The 22,262-nt window shown below is 35.5% G+C and overlaps 1 protein-coding gene across 2 annotated transcripts in view; it reads left to right on the top strand.

Annotated features, from left to right (window-relative positions):
- RNF180 (ring finger protein 180) overlaps positions 1-21,985 on the top strand; it is a 71,270-nt gene extending 49,285 nt beyond the window's left edge. The window contains exons 5-6 of one of the 2 annotated variants that reach the window (XM_056514500.1): positions 3,435-3,560; positions 19,711-21,985. In XM_056514500.1, the coding sequence (XP_056370475.1) occupies positions 3,435-3,560; positions 19,711-19,913 (329 nt within the window). In that variant the 3' untranslated portion in view covers positions 19,914-21,985. The remainder of the gene's footprint in view (positions 1-3,434; positions 3,561-19,710) is intronic. The other variant, XM_056514499.1, reaches the window with a different exon arrangement.
- The last annotated feature ends 277 nt before the right edge of the window (positions 21,986-22,262 follow it).

Below are 22,262 nucleotides of genomic sequence, written 5' to 3'. Positions count from 1 at the left end.
GAGATTTCAAGCTGTTTTCATTTCATTTCCCTGATGTTTGATGCTCCCTTCAATTTGATGTACAGATGAAGTGTGTTTCACTGATAGAGAGTTAGGTTTTTCTAGGGCTATTTAAATTTTAAAAAAGCAATTTAGCAGTTTTGCTGCAGAAAATTACTACTGGGAGAGCACAAAAGGAGAATAAAAATGCCTCCTAAAATGTATTTGCAAAACTTTTCAACATGTTACAGTCATCTAAGTGAAATATTACTGGGATTATTTGTAGCCTTCAAGTACTTAACATACAATATGTAAAAATGCCTGGTGGGAGGGAATGAAGAAGGAACCAGGTTCTTCTGAGTAGTGCTCACTGCAGCACAAGAGGCATTCAGCACGAATTGAAATACATAAGATCCCATCTGAACGCAGGAAAGAATGTTTTTTCATGTGAGGGTGTCAGACAGGCTGGTCAGAGAGGCTGTGGAATACCCATCAAAACCCAGCTGGACATGGTTCTGGGCAGCTGTGCAGCTGACCCTACTTGAGCAGGTTGGATTGTTCTCAAGACATCCCTTCAACCTTATCCGCTCTGTTAAATATTAAATAGGTATGTAGCTTTCTTGAGGGAAAGGATTTATGTGACTAAGGTGTCATAGATAAGTAAATAGAGCCTACTATAAATAGTGGACCATAACAGTGTATGTTTTGTATTAAGAACTTCAGATGAGAGAAATCTGCAGCTATTTGCATATTGCCATTTAGTATATAGCAATATGTGCTTGACTTAGCAATATAATTAAAAATAGGTGTGCTAATGTAGCTTTGTTTTATTAAATGTATATATATATTAAGAAAAATATTTTGAAATTTTCCAGTTCATAACATACCAAACAACTTTTAAATGAACTAAGGGGTATTGATGATGATATCATATCCTTAGAGAAATTAGTAAAATCAGCACATTAAGAAGATGATGGTGCCAGAGAATTGTAAAGGATAGTATTTTTTTCACTCAAAAATTATTAAGTCTTTTAGAAGTTATGCTAAAGTCACTGCTGCTATAGGTCTATGCAGGCAGCAAAGCAAAGTTGCTTGTAGTCTTTATATACTTCTCTAATGCTGCAGCTGGGATGTCTTATTTCCCTCACTGAATTAGTTTGGATGTTTTCTGCAGCTTTCAATTTGTATATGTGCATTTATTTTACAAAGATATGTCAAAAAGAAAAACAATAATATATTCAGAAGTTCATTTTTTAGCTTGAAGCTTGAGAGCTTCACTTTCAGACTGAACAGAACTGCAACAGAAAGATGCATGTAATGTGTAAAAAAAAATGGCTCAGAGGTCAATTATCCATCAATTATGGAGAAAAATGAGATAACTGAGATCTACAAAGGCATATTTGACTCATGAGGGTAATTCCTCTGGCCAGTTGCCTTGATCAACTGAGCCTTTTTCACAGGATCCCTTAATCATGAGTTCCAGTCCAGATAGGTTGCTCTGATGGTGTTTACTATGCATTCCCATCTTTCTTGAAGGCTTTCTTAGAAGCCCTTCTCCCATCAGAATGAACTCACATCTGATCAGATGATAGCATGTGCAGGACACACCTAAGAAAACAGCTTTTGAGCTGATTTAGTCAAGTAACTTTCTAAGTTACCAAGTATCTTTTGGATGCTTCACTTACCTGAAAAGTGACCTTCTACACTTCCATTCGTAGTTTCATTTATGTTGTTTGCAGGAAGGGCCAGATCTGACACACATGTGCAATAAATCCACCACTTTGGGGAAATGCAGGTTGAGGGTAGTGGCTGTGCAAGGGAGGTCCAGGCACGTGGCAGGGAGAGAGGATCATGTACATACAGAAGGACAGGTGACCTGGCCAGCCTGAGGGGATCTTTCATTGCAGGCCTAGCTAAGCAGCCTTCTAGAAGCCAGTAAGGCTTGTCACCACTGCCTTTTCTGAAAAACAGGAATTAGATACCTCACCAAAGGTTTCAGTATTTAAATTTGAATAAAATTGAAAGAACTGTGTTGATTTCTATGGTCTCTAGCAGGAAATTAAAATGTTCTCTGTCTATTCTGTGAGAGGCAAGCAGAGTCTCATCAGAAGCCTGAATCTGAATAGTACTTAATCTAAAAATGTTCAGCATATAAAATTCTTTCATAAAAATTTAGAAAACACTAGTGAAAAATACACAGTTTGTTCATTTTACATTTAGGAGAGAAATAGGACTTTTTTTCCTTCAGTGATATCAGTTTATACAAGCAGGAGGTCTATTTTCACATAATGAAATAAAGAATTTGAAGATTCAGTGCTCTGCATGTATTGTGTAGGCTCATTCCACCTGCATTGTGGTATGCTGAAATAAAGGATAATTTTTAGAATCAGACCAGCATGGGGTTTTTACTTCAAATCTGCTGATGTCTTCCTCTTACACAGAAAAAGCTGCTGGAACCAAAGGAATTTTTTCTTCTTTTTGGAGACTGCTCACAAGAAACCAAGCTTTCTTAAATTTGCCAGAGAAAAAGATTTTATCCTTCCCTAAAACATTTATGATTAGATTACTATGTTCCATTACATTGGACCACATAAAGTACTAAATACAATTCTTAAAAAAAAAACCTGTGAATGTCTGTTTTTACTTTGAAGGTACAGAAAGAATTATGGTATCAGCTACTCTTAATATTTATCTGGAGCCAACTTGGTTGGAGACACAAATTGTGCAGGGGTTTGATGGCCAGGAGTTTGAAGTTTTTCTTGTTAACTACTAGCTTAGAAACCCTATTTGTTATCTGCAGATCAATTCTATGGTAGTAAAATAATTGTTTTTAAATTGTTTTCCATGGCACTGCTATGGATAGAATAGTTTGGCAGTTTTGAGTTGCAATCATGTAGGTATTTCCCCAAATTATATTCTGAGAAGATTGATTCCTGGAGATTAGTATATAATGCTGACTCCTCCAGTGTGTCGTGAATCATCTTACAAATGTTTTCTTAGTTCCTGTTAATCCAAAGTAATTTTTAAAATCTAAAAAAAATTTCAGGCTGTTCCCCTTCCTTTGCACTACCTACTATTACTGAGTGGTGAGGTTAAACAAAAAGCTAAATGCACTGAGCATTAGTGACACAGTCATTTTTATGGATGAATTTTTATTCATACAGGTCATCATAGTTTTGTAAGTCCCAAATAGCTTGATTTCTTAAATACATAATTTTGCCAGAACTTGACATCATCTTTTATAATTTTCTTTTCCTGAAGTAACAGATTGTTTAAGATCTGCTCTTACTATATATGGAAATGCTTGGGTAAATGAGATTTTGAAAAGATTATATGTTATAATCAGAAGAAGGATTGCACAGTAGATACAGCATTTTTATTTTGTATACATCTATGTAAATTATCACTTTATTTAGAGCACTAATGTATGTATTCTTTCCCATTAATTATTGTAGATCTGAATAACTCTACCAGATCTTTTTTCCCTATGGAATATTTGAACCTAAAGGAAAATTTTCAAAAATCCAGTTCTGCTAAATGGCCTCTACCAAGCTGCAAGAAAGCATTCAGAGTTTTTGAAGGTAAGATTTTAAATTTTTGCCTAAATATCATTCAATCTCAAGTGTAATATTTGAAAATAAGACTGTGATTAATACATGCCATTGGCAAACAGTCAGATGATTCTTAAAGTAGAGATGAGTTTAATTCTTGTGGTGATTCATATACAGTGCTATGAATCTAAAGACAAACTTCAAACAGTAAAAAGACAATTTTCTATGTACCTTTTCATTTATTTTTTAATCTTTAATTCTGTGCTCATTATCAGGATAATTGTATGTAGCTTCTTTCATAGAAAAAAATTCTATCTGCATAGTGAAATGAAGAAAATTACTCTAGGAAAAGAGTTACTGGTTCTGACCATGGTCAGTAAAGACCTCTCAAAAAATCAGAATCAGTCCTTTATGTAAGAAGTAAAATAAAATTTTGGAATCTTATATATTATTCTGTACATCATACATATGAAATAGAGTAATGGGTATGGGTGTTTTAGTTTCATTTTCTCTTTATTGCATGAAGAAAGTTTAGTCCTCTTGTTGCTACTTTAACACTTAAACATTTTCATGATTAACTGATTATTAACTGACCACCTAAATGCAGGATTCACTGTTTACCCATTTCCCTGTTTTCAATCTAATGACTTTCTTCTCCAAGCATCAGATGTGCATTTATTTATATAGTTACTCGTAAATTCTTTTCACAGTGGTGAGTCTTGCTAGCAGACATAATTTTCCTGTTTGTAAGAACAGAGTGCTTCTAAAAATATGTGGAAAAAATAAAACAAGACTTCTATTTTATATTCCTTTATAAGTCTACCTAGGCCTTTGTAAAGGTGAAATTTGATAAATTCTGGTACTCCACTTATAAAATCGTATCACATAAGGTCACAATTTGATTCTGAAAATATCAAGAAATGTTCCTGGCTATCAAAAATAGCAGACTTGAGAAGTTTGAGAACTGGTGGATTATCTTTGGTACTAATCAGAGAAGAAACTAAGGACAAACTAAGAGGATTCTTTATTTTCTCTAACAGGAGTTAATGTAGTGTGGGTGTTAATGCTGGGTTAATTTTATTATGTATTATGTATGTGACATAGTTCCTTCATGTTTTGTGGTGTTATGTGAGTTATGCCTTTCATAAATATATTTCACAATGCTAAACATTGTACAAAGCATAAATAATTAGAAATAAAAGAAGGAGCTGGGGAGGTCATACAGTTTCAGTATTGTACCACCTGAAAATCTGCCATATTGTTCAACAAAGGTAATTTTGAATGCTGGAATTACGTGTCTCTGCATAAAGTCCCACACTAAATGGGAGCATTGTTAGATCTAGTTAATAAGACAGACAAACCAAAAAGCTGTCTGAAACTTTGTCTTTGCATTCCTAAATAAAATGGTTGCTGCCATGTCTCTCTTCTGACTTTTTATTTCAATAAAAACTACTGCAAATTTGTGTGCTTTCAATATGCAAATATATAGTATTTTCTTTCCGGACTGTTTACTTGGTCTTATATCTAAATTGTGCTTGGCAAAAAATAAAGTTCCATATTTGGTTTTCATAATTGTTTGTGTTCTCTGGCTCAGGAGGCTGCTAGGAACTTAACAAGCATAAAATACTGATAATAGTGGCAGCAAAAGTTTTCTGACACCATATTAGATTCCATTGCAAATGCAACCCATGATATGGCAGAGATCTGAGAGGATAAAGAGGGTACTTAATCTTCTTGAAATTAAGAATCTAATAGCCTAATAGGATGTTATAATTTCAAGTCAAATATAAAGAATGGGAAGAGGAATAGGGTGGGTGCATGAGTAGAGTGACTTGAGTGGAAAGGGATATGATTACAGTGCTTAGAAAACAATGAAATCTTGCATTTGAATGTGAAAATAGCCACCTCTATATAGGAGTCACTGTCAAATACTGCAATACAATACTGCATTGTCAAAGAAGAAATTCTGTAGCCATGTTAGAAATGGATATGCTCTTTCACTTTCATATCCAGCAGGCCCAGGGTTCACTGTGAATGTAGAAGTTCTTTTTGTATGATTCCAGCTTTCATTGTGACAAAACCTCTTACACATTTTAATACCACAGATATAAAAGTAGCAAACCTTACCCAGTAAATCACTCATTAGAGATGCTAGATAAAATCAGACCTCATTGGGGTATGAGAATAGAAAGATGGCTGTTAAGAAGTCTAGATTATATACAGAATTTATCAGGTTAACTAATTTTGACTTTCTGAACATTGCAGAGCTGCTAGATAAAATCAAGCAGCCTCTTTTTTCTCTTTCTCCTCTTTTTCCTTTTTCTCCTGAATGGATTCACTAAGCCAAATATATTTGGTAATCTACATGTGAGTCTTCTTTCATATGAGGTTTTCCATGAGGAATGTAGAATTATCTTTAAAAACACAACCAACCATAGTTTTTCATTTCTTTTGCAAAAAGAAACCTCAGCACTGCAGCACTTTTGGGCTTTGAGCTGATGAAAATTGCTCCAGATTAGTTTGCCCTTGTATTGCACTGCATTTTTTTCCATTAAAATAATCAACAGAATTTCCATTTGTTTCATAAACATTATTTATGGTATAAGTAATGCTTATACCAGCTTTCTATATTGTATGCTGTGTTTGGTCAAGGATAGTTTAATGATAAAATGGAAACCCTATTCAAGAAGGAAAGCAATTATTTTCCCATTCAGATTTTTAAAACATGGAAAAGTTAACAAGCTAATTTTAAATATTTCTCTAAAATATCTTTATAAGTTATAAGTTTCATATGAGATAAACAAAGATAGTATATTCGCTATTTTTTTCAGTATTGACAACTTTAAAAAAATGTAATTGCACAATAGAAATAATATCTCAATTACTGGTTTCCTTAAATGGATTTGTAAAGAGATAAATAGTGTAGTTTGAACAGGAGAATTAAATAGCAAATAAACTCAATTGGATCCTATTATCATATATTCATAGTTGAATAACTTAAGTGTGGCCTTTGTATGCCATTAAGGTGGAATTGCATTCTGTAAGTGCTGTACAGTCACAGGAAGTTCACCAACTAAGGGTAAGCCTCCAAAAGTAATGTGGGCTAAAATGAATTATTAGAATAATTTAAATTGCAAATATAATACTTAATTTGACAGTGATTTTGGTGTAATCAAGTGCAGAAATTAAAAATTTCTGAGACATTTAGTACAGTGGGCCTAAAAGTGTTTTTTTCAAAAGCTTTTGCATAAATCTGAGATACAAATATGTTGAAGAGATAGAGGATAAAGTAGTCAGGATAATGATTGTAGGTGGATGCTGGCTGCCTGCGTACAGAGTAAGGTTGTAGGGATGGCCTAAGAAAAGTAGAGGCAGGTGTTCAGAACAGGAGAAAGGATTATGAAACCTCTGAGTTACAGCCCTTGGTGGCTATTTGAAATCATAATTATTCCTAGGCTAATAGGAATCCCCTCCAACTGTTACTGTTGCTGATGTTTTTATTTAAAATATGGCAATTTAATGGAAAGTCTGGTTAAAAATAGAAATTTTTTCTATATTTTCAAATTTTTAATCTAGAAAATGTTCCCTCAGTGTTGCATACTATGAAATCCGTGAAGATTCTTTCTTGATCTAATGTCTTTAGGTACTTAATAAAAAGATTGACTTCTGCATTGGTCAAGGATTGCTCAATAGAGTGTTTTCCAAGCCTACTAAACCCTCGTGGAAATTAACACCACCTTAGTAGGTCACATCTGCCATGTCCTTTTATATAATCATTCTCTAGAGAAAATGGTGAACAATGTCTTTTAGAAAAAGCTTTTAATAATACCTGTTGGTATATTTCTTTATGTCTCTGTCATTAAATAGGGGTAGAATACTAAAATTTACTTTCTTGATTCAAGATTCTTGTTCGTGGTTTCAGTTTGATAGGCAACAAAGTCAGGATGCTAAAAACAGAAAAATTACGGGCTTTAAGTTCATAATTCCTTGTTTAAAAGAACCAAAAAAACTGATACTGGTTTTCAAGTTCAGATACTGTGATCTACTGAAAAGAAAACAAGACAAGTGTTACTGAAAATAGAAGGTGCAGCATTTAATTTTTGCTATAAAGAGTAAGGCTGGCAGAAGGCTCCCAGAATAATCCTTCTTTTGAACTATTTTTCTCACGTTCTACTATTCCATCCCATCAGAGTCACCCAGAGCAGGTTACACAGGAACTCATCCAGGTGGGTTTTGAATGTCTCTGGGGAGAGAAACTCTACAGCTTCCCTGGGCAGCCTGCTCCAGTGCTCTGCCACCCTCAGCATAAAGTTCTTCCTCATGTTGAGGTGGAACTTCCTGTGTTTTATTTTATGGACACTGCCCCTTTCCCAGGCTCTGGACCCCACTGAACAGTCTGTCATCATCCTCTTGACACCTACTTTTGAGATATTTATATGCATTGATGAGATCTCCTCTGACTCCTCTCTAGACTAAACAGGTACAGCTGCCTCAGCCTCTCCTCATAAGATCCTTCAGTAGAGCTTGTGAATCATAAAAAGTTAATTTGTACATGTGTGTTTCTCACAAAATGCACTTGCGTTTTTAACAGAAAGTGTATTTTCTGCCTAAAAAGACACACTTCACTGGAAAATGTTGTCTCAGATTTTCTGTTAGGCATATAGTACACTAATACAGAAAAGACAGAATCCAAGCCTGCTGGTTGAGTGTTTTAGGTCAGCTCCACTGATGGCAACTTTTGTCATTTTGCTGATTTGTCAGCACTTGGACCCTAACTCTTGCACCCATTTTCCTTGCCCACAAGTTCTTTCAGCTCCTTTTGGTAAAAATGCAAGACTGGTTTCTTGATTTCCCCTTGGGTCCTGTGGAACAGCTGTGCTTTGACTTGCCTTTATGCCTCTTCTGCACCTCACCAAGTAGAAGTCACTCTGAAAGGAAAAGAAAATGGAAGAGGAAGTTTGAAATAAAAAGGTCATTGCCACAGAGAAGTCTTAGGCTTCAGCTTCAGGGCTGCCACTTCCTTCCCTGTTATTTTGCCAAGTGTTAGTACAAAACATTGTGTATCAATAGCCTTGTTTATTTTCTAAGCTGTTTTGCAGAAGCTGCCTTTAGGGACTCCTCCAGAGCCACATTCTCATTGAAAAGGATGTTCTGTAACGTTTTCCAGTCCTGAAGACTGCCTCTAGCACTGGCCTGTGTAGGAGAGTAATTTACTGCTCAGAAATTATGGTTACTGATTTGCCTGTATTGGTTCATCAGTGCACTGAAGGAAATTAAATTCTATCTAATTTTTAAGTGTCAGGATTTCTTGTTTCCATTTAACCATGATACTGTAAGACTAGTGTAGCAGGAATATTGATAGCTGCAATTATGCAACACAAAGGATTGTGATAGAATGGCCATAAATGGTAATAAAAAATGGCAAAAAAGCATAGTGAGCCTTTCCCCATTTGGCATATCCCTGAATGGATATTGGATTGGCATCTTCAGTTATGCTTAGGCAACCAAGCGTTCATACTGCTTAGTGAGACAAACTAAGAACTTCTTGGACCTCTTATGAAGCCGTGGTCCCACAGCTTACCAGAAGTACCCAAATGAACTTGTAGGGGAGTTAAGAGGTATCATGGTTTTGATTCTGCAGCTTACAGTTCCTAAAAGCTTTTAAGAAGGTCCATTTCTAAAGATGCTTGATAAGATATAGCTGTATTCAGGGTAAGAAGGAAAGTCCTTTGAAGCATTAATAGCCAGTTAAAAGATACCAAATAAAGAATAGAAATATATGATAATTTTTTTCTCACTGAAGAGATATCATATGCATTCTGTAGGGGTCTGTATTACAGTTTGTATTATCCAGGATATTTTTTACAAGATATGAAGATGTAACATTTGCTTAAAGTACTGAAGTACTTTTGGATAATAAAAATTAAAACCAAGTGTAAGCAGTGGCAGGAGACTGTCTTGGTACCTAGTGTTCTTCAGCAATGTTTACACTGTTTCCCTCTCATCACAAAACAAGTAGTTAGAGGTAAGGGTACAGACAAGAGAAAAGAGAAAGTCAGTTTTAAATTGTTTCCTGATGAGGAATATGTAAATAGACTAGAATGCTTCACACAAAGAAAGAGATTACTAAAAGAGGGGGGATGATTGCCGTGATTAGGATCAGGAAAGGCTGACAGAAGTGTATGTGCTGCTCTTACTCACTGTCTTATAATAAAAGAGCTAGAACTCTGCAAAAGAACTAAAAGACATTAAATAAAATCATCATTACCCTAGAGCATGGGTTCAAATAATGACAGATTCTTGTTCCTGTTAAACTCAAAGATACCACATTTGTCTGCAGAGATCCTGGAAATGCAAGTCCCTAGGACTGAGAGGGAGAAGTGTTGCAATATGCTTGCCATGTTGTTATTTTTTTTCAATCCCAGCCAATTCCTCATAGTTCCATGGAATGATAGAGTAGGAAGGCCTTTAGACTACTCAGTATGCCTGTGTTATAAGACACAGTTCTACAGTTTGATAAAATAGTGTCTTCCATTACAATTTTATTTAAGCCATCATAAAAGGATTTTATTTTATTTATTTGTTAAATAAGATCACATAAATATTTACTATTTACTTTCTAGAGATAATTGAAAATAATACATAATCTTAGTTTAACCATATTAGGTAAACTTTGAGTTTAGTATTTTGAAGTGGTAGTCTTTCTTTCCAGCATTTGTTCAGAGCATTTGTTCATTGGTTTTAATATTTATGTTATATGTAAAATTCTGCTGTGATTAGTTCAGATTCAGATTGATCTCTGTGAACAAGTGGAAGTAAAGATGTCTTTTTTATTTACCAATGACAGGAATTAGCAAGTGTTTTTCATGTGTTTTAGTGGAAGTGGGGAATAATCCTTGCCAACTATGCCAAGAAGAATAGGGAATAGGGGTTATATTATATGATAAGGTTATATTATATTCTTAATTAGCTGTTAGCTATAGCTGTTAACTATTATGTTTAGTAAATTTTATGTCATGCATTCTTGAGTGCACTGAAGTGCACTCCCTAGGAGAGCAGTTTGTACTAATGCAGCCGCTGAAGAGTTTCAACTCTGCTGGTGTAAATACATCTTCACTCAAAAATTAAGTTTGCCTGGTGTTCGGTCCATTGATTTGATACCTCACAGAAACTCTGCTGTAAAACTGATTGATAATAGATGGTAGACCTATCAGTTGGCTTCATTCCTGTCAGTGAGTTGATAGGGGAGAAAGCAGGACAGCCATGTACAGTGTTTTTCCTGCCTACAGTGTCTGTGATTACTACTTCATATACACCTCTACCAGTGACAGATAGCTCTGTGCCCATTCCAGATTTGGACATAAACACAAGTTAACTTTGATCCTGAAGAATTTATTGGACAGAAACCTGACAAGATTTTTGGAAAAATAAGGTGCTTGCACAGCATAATTGTGAAAAGTTAGGCAACATTTTCAGGTGATACAGAGTTGTGGAGACCCTTTAAAGTGGAAACAAAAGATAACACTTTAATTTGATGAAGGACAAAAGAGGAACCATGAAAGCAGTCAAGGTGATGTGTGAGAATAATAAGCAAGAAAAGGTAATCATATCTTAATTAGTTCAGAGCCAGACTAGGCATACATTCTCAAAGAAGCCAGAGATGTGCAAACAGCAGAGTAACTTCAGGAGCTTTGGTGAATATACTCACTAAGTAGATAAAGTTCAGTGTTTGAAATGGCATCAGAAAAAAATCAGAGATTAAAACCATTACACATCTAATCAAGGATTAAAGGAAGGAATTTTTAACTGTACATAATAATTTTATTTCTAATAGCTTCTTTCTTGTTAACTTTTTAATAATCCTGCTTTATGAAAATGTATTTTTAATTTTCTGTTCAACATCTATGAAGGCTTTTTAGATAGAAATCTTGGCTAACTTCCTAAAAACTGGATAAGTACTGCCAGCATCAGAAAACTTTCAGTTCAGAAATTCTGTGCCAGCTTTCAAAAGATATAATCTTGTACTTTGGATTTTTCGTTATCTGGAGGAATATTTCTTTTGTTTTCTCAGATGGGAAATAGGAATTTTGAGCATTGACATTAGCTAAAGCTGAACATGCCTTTTTCTAAAGGCAGTGGCATGGCTCCAAGATAGGTCATTCACCAGTTTCTCCAGAGAAATTAAGGGAGTCGTTTTGCCAGGTTTGCAAATAAACTAAATGATTCCTGTAAATGCACAGAACCTTGTCTTACAGAGTGGTGTGGTGAGGCATGCCTATTATATGTATTCCCTCTGATCTCTGCTGTCACACTGTCCCTGTCTTAAGAGAAGTTGGGCAAATTCATTAATTTATTTTTAAGGAAGTATTTGCATTACTGTTATCTACTGTTATTACTAACACGGGCTTGAAACATTAAAGCCTGAAGCACTGAAGGGCTTGTAACAATAGTTACAAAACTCTGCAAAGTTTTTTGTTAAATCACCATTAGTATTATATATTATGTTTTGACAAAATACAGCTATCGTGCAGATCACAAAATAAGAACCTAGAGAGAATTAAGCAGCATTCCTATTAATAGCATTTGCAGTGAAGACAAGAAACAATATGACATATTTTTCAATGTTATTCTGTACTTTTTCAGTCATCTCTTAGTATATAACAAGACTACCTATAAATATCAATGGTGTTTGCCTCTCTGTGTACTGTGAAGTAGCAGTCTGTAAAGACAGAGCCTAAAGAGATGTAAGTACTTAGGGAGGGAAAAATGAAACTAGAGTGAGCCAATGCCATTACATCAATGTGACACAAAACAAGTGAAGGCTTTTGTGATGATAACGTAGCAAGATTTGCTGGCAGCTGAACTACAGTATTTGGTGATCTGGGAAGATGACAAATACAGCATGATGTAAAGAAATGTTCAGTGATAAAAAGTAAGAACAGTAGGAAAAAGATGGATGATGATGATGAGTAAGCAATTAGATTAAGAAAGTGGAAGAGAAACAGAAAATAAATTAAAAACAAGATGAAAACTCATTGATTTAGAATATTCTGAATACTTTTAAAAATTATTTTTTCATATAGGTTATTGATGCACATACCACAGAAAATGAAATACCTCAAGCTGCTGTTTGAAATTCCCTGTTTTGCACTGTCTGCATTGTCATGGCAAAGACAGAATTTGTCCACACAATTTGTCCACAAGTTAAATTTACTGTTAAGATACTGTTAAGGAAATGTGAACAAAAGTGACTTCAACTCCCTGTCTTAAAGGCAAATGTATGAAAATTACCATAACTGTAATTCATGTGTCATCAATGTACATGTACAAGTCTTAGCTTTAAAATCAAAGGAAGACATTTTATGGTCTAGAATGAATGCAGCATATGCATTTAGATCTCTATGACATGTATAAGACCATGCATTCATTCCTTGATACCAGTCCTGTAATATCCTGACTGTTTGGTACTTTTTGTGTTTTGGTTTAGGGGAAGAAAGAAAAAGCAAACAGGTAATTTGCTTAGTTACTTAAAAAAAACTGCTTGCAGAGTATCTTCCAAAATTCCTTCGAGTTTTCCAAAGTCAAGTGACTTTTACACTGTGACATGTGGATTAATTACTCCCATTTTAGTATGTATCCTAGCAGTTAAACTAGCCAAGTGGCTTCTATTTGTGAATATTGATAATTATAGCATAATCACTGATGATTATGTTTTCTGTGATAATAATCATAGGCTGAGCATGTTTTCTAAGGTCATTATGCCTTCCCATAGTCCTCTCGTTTCTTGATTCCTTTATTTTCAGGAAAATAAGCAGCAAGACAAAAAATATGAGGTTTTCTATTTTTTTCTTTGAATTTGTGACATAGTTGTCACAATTCTTTGAATTGTGGACATAGTTGTTATTGAATAATTCTCATGGATTTGGTAAATATATTTCTTATTTAATAAATGAGTGAGATTTTAAGTTATGCAGAATAGCCAATGTAAAATGTGTTTGCATGCATTTAATGTGGCTTTATGGATTTTGGCATTTATTTTTAAACTTCCTCATTTTCTTTTCCAACAATCTGCTTATTTGTCATGATATACAAGCTAACTTCATGGGTTCATATTTTAATTGGTAAAATCTGAATTATTTAGCTATAAAATAGCAAAAGGTAACCACCTTCAAACTTTTTATTTGTTTATTTGCTTAGTATTCTAAACATTGTTAACTCGTAAAGAGATGCTTTTTCTTAGAATTCGAACTAATAGTAGGAATTTGCAAAAATTCACTTATAAATAATTCTCACTGAAATCTGACAAGCTGTATTTGAATTGAAAAAGATCTTTTTTTATTTCCAATCCAGAATAAAACTGTCAAATCTCTTTGTCAGGTGAAAATAATTGTAATTGTGATGGAATGCAATTTCAGTATTTCACACAGGAAAAACTTCAAATGACAATCTGCCTCCACTGTCCTAAAGGCCTAAGAGATGTTAATTTAAGGGATTGACCATAAATAATCCAAAGAAATGCTTAATTCAAGTATGACTTTATGTATTGATTTGTAGTTAATAATCTTAAATTCTGGGTTTATTTTGTTTACACATCTCTGTAGAAAAACTCTCAAATTAGCTACCAAAAAAAAAAAGCGCTTACAATTTTGAAAATAATATGGGAAGTTGAAGCAGTATGAAATAAATATTTTTAAGAACTGCCATTTTTACAGGAACTTCTCTTAATTGTTTTGGTTGAGGGTTTTTCATCCTTTCCATTTTGTATGTCTGGTTCATTTTGATATATTCTCTTCCCATATCCATGTAGGATTTATAAAGTTTTAAGAAAGGGGAGACTATTCTTAGATATAAATACCAACAGTTTTGCTTATAGCAGACAGCTATAAGTTTGCCTGGTGCTTGATTCTGTAGGACTGAAGTTTTTAGAATCTTTTTGTTTAGACAAATGAAATGTATGTTGGTGACACTTCCACATTTTAGGATTTCTGCGTAGTTTTGTCTGTAGCATGTTGTTCTTCTGTTTATAGTAAAAGCCTTATGAAAGTCACAAAAGAGACATCTAGCTGTAACAGTGATTCCCAGCTCTGCCTTATGGAAAGGAGTGTTCCTTGTGCAATCAAGTCTTGTGTCCCATATGAAAGGCTTCAGGACATGGCTTTTTCAGATTTTCACAGTAACCAGTTGCTGATCTAGACTCTTTTAGACAGGGTTCTTTGACACCTTTAAAAAGCAGGTACTGTTAGCTCCTCACTAAATTGCCTGTGTGCAACCAGTTTGTTCATGTGCAGAGGGCATCTGTACCATATGCATAGTGAGTTCAATAAATCACATTTTAAGCAAGCACAAACAACTACTTAAACATGATTTTCCTCTCTGAGACTGTGTTAGAATTCATCACTTAAACCAAAAGCCCAGCAAAAGTGTGTAACTGGTAAGAAGACAACATAGTGAATGTAAAAATGATTTCAGGAAAGGAAAGTACATTTTTACCTTAGTAACATCCAGGTTTTCTAAAACCCAACAGCTATCAGAAAGTAGGACTTGGGTTTTGGGGATGGAAAAGAAAAGGAGAGATGTTGCAGCTATCATGTAAGTTTAGTCATGAATATAAGGTGCTGGCAGCCAGTGAGAGCCCATAGGTGGAATCAGAAGTGCAAGAGCAGAGAAATATGCAAAGAATGCAAAGAAAGCAAGTGGAAGGCAAGAGCAGGATAGTGAGGGAGGTTTGGGAGGATCATTTTTTGTGGAAAAGGCCTTGGAAAGTGATAGTAGAAGTTTTAACACAGGAAATCTGAAGGTTCTGGTGTGTGTCCTGGAGAAAGAAGAGTTTGTAATTTGGCACGTCTCTCTCTAGAAAAAAAAGTCTTCTAAGACAACAGGTGTGTGGAACTGAAATACTAAGGCAAGAGGGTGGTGAGGTTCAAGCTTTTAATACAGAAGAAGTGGATCTCTGGATCTGAGAAGGATGGTGGTTGCATTGAATGACCTTGGTTTGGGGAAGGACTGGATACTTTGGGAAATTGAGTTTCAGTGGAGTGCTTGAGACCGAGTTGGAGCTTGGGGCACACGATGAGAAGCCAATGGGACATGCCTGCAGTCAGTCACACAGGATAAGTGCTATTCTCTCATAAACCTCTTTGGCAATATATGATTTTTCTCTCTTGGAAATACAAATCTCACAGCTCAACTAGCAAATTTTGCAAATTAGCTATTACGTTAGGATAACCAGAATATAATGCCTCTTCATATGCATATGGGAGAAAGCTGGCATTTGTGCAAGAAGTTTTGATGATACTTCATTTGTGAAAGAAACCTGTACACTTGAAAAATTACAGAATACTTGGAAATTTTGTTCTTTTTTCCATGCTGTCATCAAGCCTGCAAGTGACAACAAATTGGTAGACTCAGTGGTGGGGCTGTTATTCAGAGAGAACAAGAAGTTGGAGAAATGCAGGTGCTTCATGAGACAAAGGCTCTTTTGCCAGGCACCTAAAAAGAAAAACAGACCCAAGCAGGAGATGGAAAAAATAGTGTAAAAGAGCATTTAGCAAGCCAAATTGAGGCCCTGTTGGAATGCCACAGTTCTGTGTAGTTCAGAACATTCATATGTGGTTTGGGAAAGTGATACATATACATCTGGTAAAATTTATAGCGGTATTAAATTACTCACTTCACTGATGATAGTAAATATGAATTTGATAGTGAACAGTTATTTTGATCAGTGACCTAGAGGAGGCAACAGAATATATTTTCATCAGGCCTGCAGAGAACAGCAAAGGACAGATTGATAGACTCAGCCAGGGCTACCACTCAGAGATACCTAGATAAGCTGTAGAAATCTTCTGGAAGGACTCTGAAGTTTAACAAGGACAAATGCTGAGACCTGCACCTGGGAAGGAAGAGCCCCTGGCAATGAGACAGGCTGGGCACCGAAAGCCTGGGGACAGATTTCTGTAAAGAGCCTGGGCATCCTGATGGAGAGCAAACTGTATGTGAGCTGGAAATGTGCCCTGGCAGTGGAGAAGGCCAACAGCATCCTGGGCTTTGTGAACAGGGATATGATGTATGAAAACCTGTAGATGAAGCTTTTATCCCCTACTGCTCAACACACCACATCTAAAATCCTGCAGTTTTCCTTCCTCTCCTGTACAGGGAAGATGGCAGTAGACTGGAGCAGGTTTAGCAGAGTGACCTAGGTTTAGCTGGGATGCTCAGAGGTCTGGAGTACCTGGCCTGGAAGGGGAGGCTGCAGGAACTGGCTTCTTCAGTCTGGGGAAGTGTAGCCTTTGGGGAGCATCTCCAGTCAGCCTTATCATACCTGTAAGGAGACCACCAAGAGGGCAGATCAGCTGTACACAGTGATGCATGGCAAGAGGATGAACCTTAAGTGATAAGAAAAGTTCAGACTGCAAGTAAGGAAAACACTTTCACTATGAGTACAGTCAGGTGCTGGAGCAGGTACCCACAGAGGCATTATGCATCTCCAAAAAGCATAATATTCACTGTGATGTGCTGTAAATTAGCTATTGCCATTTTAAAAAAAGACATTTAGATAATACTGGGATTAATTTTCTGAAAACATTTAATGCTTAGTCACAGTAAAAAGGTAAGCTGGAATTATTAAAATAATAACAAAATGGAAAAGATTATGTAATTGTGTGGATTTGTGGTGATCCCACAACTCAAATTTTGCATATAATTTTAGATTACATCATCTCAGAGAAAGATAAAGCAGGGTGAAGCATAATGTGGAAAGGATAGAAGCTGAAGTATGGAAACTTTTTCCATACAAAGGAAACACAAAAGTTCTTTCGTTTGGAAAGCATATTGGAGAAGATAGATACAAGAGGTCTGTAAAATTATGAATGGCATAAAGATGTTTTAGGAAAGATTATTCACTGTGTCCTACAGGCATTCTTGCATTAACAATTATATCAGCTATAATAGTGCACAAAAACTGATGCTGTGAGGTCGGATGTCCACATTTGCATGTGAGGCAACTTGCAGTCCCAAGGGCTAAATGCCCATTAGTGGTTGAAGCATATTACTGGAACACTTTTGAGCTCTAAGAGCTCATCTTCTGTTTCTGGTTTTACCTGAAAGGAAAACAATTTATTTATTTCAAAACTACTCCACCAAGGGACACAAAGTGCAGTAAATTGAGTCAATGTGAGATCTGGTTCAAAAGCATGCAGAGATACATGTAATGCTGTTTTAACACACTGTTCTGAAAACTGCTTCCAAAGATTGGTGCACTAAGCTGCCAGGTGCTGCAAGGGCACATATGGGAAGGTCTCAGTCTGTACTTACATTCTTTCTCACAGTCTTTCAATAACTCTATTTTATCTACTGCAGAAAGAAGAGACTGCCAAAATTATGTACTTTGGTATGTCTCATAATCTCAGAACATTTGTTCATAGGTAATTTAATTTTACATGAGCACTTACAATGTAAATGGTTATTGTACCTTGTTCACATTATTTATTTGGGTGCAGTTTTAGAGTAAAATTTTCTATCTGATGCCTTCTATTTTCAAGTTTTTAAAAAAGTAGGTCAATTTATAAGATTGGGAGAATATTTTAATTTTTTTTGAAAATTTGTTTTGTATTTTACCAGTACTTCAACAAAAGGTTGCAAAGTGCAACGGATGTGTCTGCTGATGCTGTGGTGAAAATCCTTTTTGGTTTGCACTCTTTGGTGCATATTAAAGTGTGATTTGCACACAACATTGTTTTTGTTATCTAGTAACAGGTTCCCACTAACAGTCTGCCAGACTCTTCTGGCACTGTGCATGCATATTAATGTGATTTGAGTAGAAGTTCTTGTTTGGCATATAGCAACACAGGCATGTGCAAGAAAATGAAATAAAATATATTTTTTTCACAAATACATGCCCGTGCACAAATTATTTGAGGACTGTATTATTTGGGGACCGAAATCATGTATGATAGGATTTTTTTAATATGTAGAAAATACATTAGAAGGCATATGATGCTCCCTGAGGTCTTCTTTTTCATAATTCAAACCCCCACTCCATGTTGCTGTTCAGTTCTTTAGGAACTCTATAGTTCTCAGCTTGTATCTGCAGATGGCTAAGAAACGTGGTTTATTTTCACTCTAGCTGGAGATACAGACATCTGAAGGTATTTTTTTTGTCAGAATTTATTAAAGAATACAGAATGCATCATACAAATTGCTCATTATGTGAAAACAGAGAAAAAATCCATAGTACAACTGTCCTTTAACAGAATGGAATAGATTTCTGCCTCTGCACTATAACTCCCAGGCTCCTTTTAGTGCCACAGCCTACTGTCTTACACGGCTGCACAGACTCTTCTCTAACCTCACATCTTGATATAGGGAAGAGCTGTGCTTCTACAGTACCTCTTTGCTACATGGAGAAGTCTGGGAAACAATTAAGAGGACAGACCTTTTGGCAGGACCTCACACTCAGGCCATCTTGGAGTCACAGGGTTTTTACTTCCACTTAACTTGTTTGCATCTGCCTACGTATTTTTAAGGTGTTATCAGCATACAAGCAGTGATTTAAAAATTGAATTTTAACCTGGTATGCATTATATTAAACATAATGAGCATCATTTTAAAGCAAGCACAATTTATTTAGGAGACATTTTTGAAAAAGAATCTCTGATTCTAGAAATAGGAATTCAGATATGATTCAGCTGTTGAACTATGTATGTACAAATCTGGATATGTTTTGATTACTGAAGGATTCAGATGAGTAGACCTAGGGAACCCACCTAACTAATTACTGAAGAGATTAATTCCAGTATATGGAGTCTTTCACTTCTAGATCACTGAGTCAGACTCAGTGAAAAAAGGCACCAAAAGCAAGGTGTTAATAGATCTGGATAACATAAGCCAATAACATTACTTTATTATGGTACAGAATTCCAAATCCATACAAACAAACATATTATTTTCTGGACATGGAACACAGAGTTACTTTATAAGGAACACAGTGTTACTCTTTAAATGTCACAAAATCAATTCCACAGATAGCTTCTCGTTGGACAAAGTGATGAAATAGCAGTGAGGTGTGAGATTTCCTGCTTCTATTTGTCTTTTTGATAACTGGAGGAAGGAGTGTTAACATATTTTTTTGCTAGTCAATCTGGTTCCTTTTGAAAAGATTTTTATCTCCTAGTCTGTTTTTCAGCAGGTTTTCGAAGGCACTCAAATACTGTAACAAGGAGGCATTTCCCACATGCTGCTCACAGGATGGACTATATGGACTTCGAGGATGACAGCCGCGGATGGCGGTTTGATATGGACATGGTCATCATCTACATTTATTCCGTCAACTGGATAATAGGATTTATTGTTTTCTGTTTCCTTTGTTATTTCTTTTTCCCTCTTTAGGTAGAAATAGCAGTTAGGGAACATGACAGTCATGTGAACCAAAAAATTGTGAATAGATAAATATTGAAAAAGGTAAGATGTCATGCTGTGAAGCTGTTTGATACTTCTGCTATATGTAACGAAGTACTTGAGTTTGGTTACAATGTAATGTGAAATCCACATCATACTTCATTCGGTGGGAGTTTTGCTGTTGGGAGATTTTGATGGGAAAAGAATTTACCCCTAATTTATAAAATTATTGCTCTGCAGAAGTACTCCCAGTTTTTAGAGGAGGTCTGGGTACTACAAAAGAATGTCATCTACAGAGTCATTTAAAGGTTTGACTTGGTGTTGACACACTTCACTCACTGGTGCTTCAATTCCTCACCCATAAAAGCAGTAAAGATGCTTCCCATTTTCATTCAGACCCTTTGGGAGCAGGAGCAGTGCTGTACCATGCATTATATAGACATTCATCAGAGCTATTCCAGTGGCATGATCCAAATTCTGGAAAATTTTGACAGCTGATAGACCTGTCAGCATTCCACTGTGGATATTTTGAGCCTATTAACCAAAAAGATAATTAAACTGTAGTGTGCTGCCAATTAATCTTTTCAGCAAATAGAATCAACTAACAACCATAGGTTCTGCATAATAAGAGGACCATTTTTGTGCAGGTTCCCAGTGTAGCACTGTACCTTTTTTACCCATTCAGATGAGTGTGTTTGATCCAGCAAGACAGCTAATGGAGGGCAAGCAGCAAGCCTGCCAGCTATGATGCTGTGAGACACTGACCCAAATAAATACTGGAGACAGAAGCACGCTCCAGTGTGAGAAAATGGTATCATTATTAAATTGCTGTAATAATTGAGGATACTTTTAAATGTGGGCTCTACAGGACTTTATGTCTCATGGGAGAGTACATAAGAGGGCACAGTATTTATATGCACCTTTCTTGTGAAATTATTCTAAAGCACTTTATAGTTATTCTATATATAGATTGATGAGTTACTGTACCAAACTGCAGCCAGTTCAACAATCATTCCAGACTTACTGCTTTACAAAATATTTTCAAGTGAAAGAGCATCTATTAAATTATAGTAAAATACTAGAAATAAATGTGGGAATTGGGTGCTGAATAATGGCACAAGGTAGTTTTGGGCTTTTCAGGAAGGTACAAGGAAGTTTTTATTTCTAGTGGCATAACTCTTCAAAGTACACTGTACTTTCATCTAGAAAAGCATGTGAGTGTAGGTATATTGTCCCTCTAGTATCAGAATTTGTGTGGGAGACCTGTGGTTTTTCAGTAGGTGGTGTACTCCCCTGTTCTAGCAGAGAACAAGGAGAAATGTGTTGTGGAAGGTGCCATCTGCCAAATGTGATGGAATGAAATCAGAGTTTTATTAAGCATGAGTTTATATTCCTTTACTGGAGAAGCCCCAGCATGGTCAGTATCTTACAGACTATGAAGGGATCAGGACCAGAAACTTTCACCTAATCTGAAAACCAGCAGTAAATCAACTACTTATATTAAGTTTTCTTACAGGCTGCATAAAAAAATCTTTTCATGAACATATGAGTAGAGTTAAAAATTACAAGTATAACTACATTGATTAGACTAATTAATCTTTGCAAATTTTTTCTATATGCAAATTTAAAGACATGTAAGAACTGAAATTAACCATCACCACATAGTCATGGTTTTGACAAAACAACATTTGTGTAATGATAATAATCTACTTACTTAGTCTCTGCCTAAAAGTGACTAGCTCTTTTATTAGTGGCATTAAGCATAATGTTTAAAAGCTTTAAGGCTGCAATAAAACACTTGATGGAAGTATTTTAAAAGCTAGGAGGTGTAAGTCATAGGCTCCTGTTTGGTTACATGCAGATGTGTGGGTGTGTATGCTAAAATATTATCCATAACTTTAAACAGTTCTCTCATATATACCAGGAGACTGGCATTCTAACTACAATTTTTGTTTGCCTCTCTAAACTTACGAAATTACTGCTCATATGTCAGAAAAGGGAGGGACTAACTCAGCTCTTAAGACAAAATTGCTTCTACCTTTTGATCTCAAAAAACCTAAAATGTCATGAAAAATTAGTGACAAGTCTAAAATTCTAGTAATAATGTTATTTACATTTTTTTAACCAGGATGTCTGATGAAGCAATATCCTTCAGTAAATATTAAAAAATGTATTAAGACATAAGTAATATAGAAGCTAACCAGTTACATAAGAAAAAGTTACATCATTGCCATGTTACCATGGTTTTATTTGAAAAAGAGCCACAAAGAAGAATAACACTGCAATCTAATATTGGCCTATTATGTACATTTTTGACAAGAATTGATGACTGAGAGTGGC

The sequence above is a fragment of the Oenanthe melanoleuca genome, chromosome Z (genome assembly GCF_029582105.1).
Source record: "Oenanthe melanoleuca isolate GR-GAL-2019-014 chromosome Z, OMel1.0, whole genome shotgun sequence".
Classification (NCBI taxonomy): domain Eukaryota; kingdom Metazoa; phylum Chordata; class Aves; order Passeriformes; family Muscicapidae; genus Oenanthe; species Oenanthe melanoleuca.
Note: the sequence above shows the minus strand (reverse complement) of the source record. Positions and strands in the feature narration are given on the sequence as shown.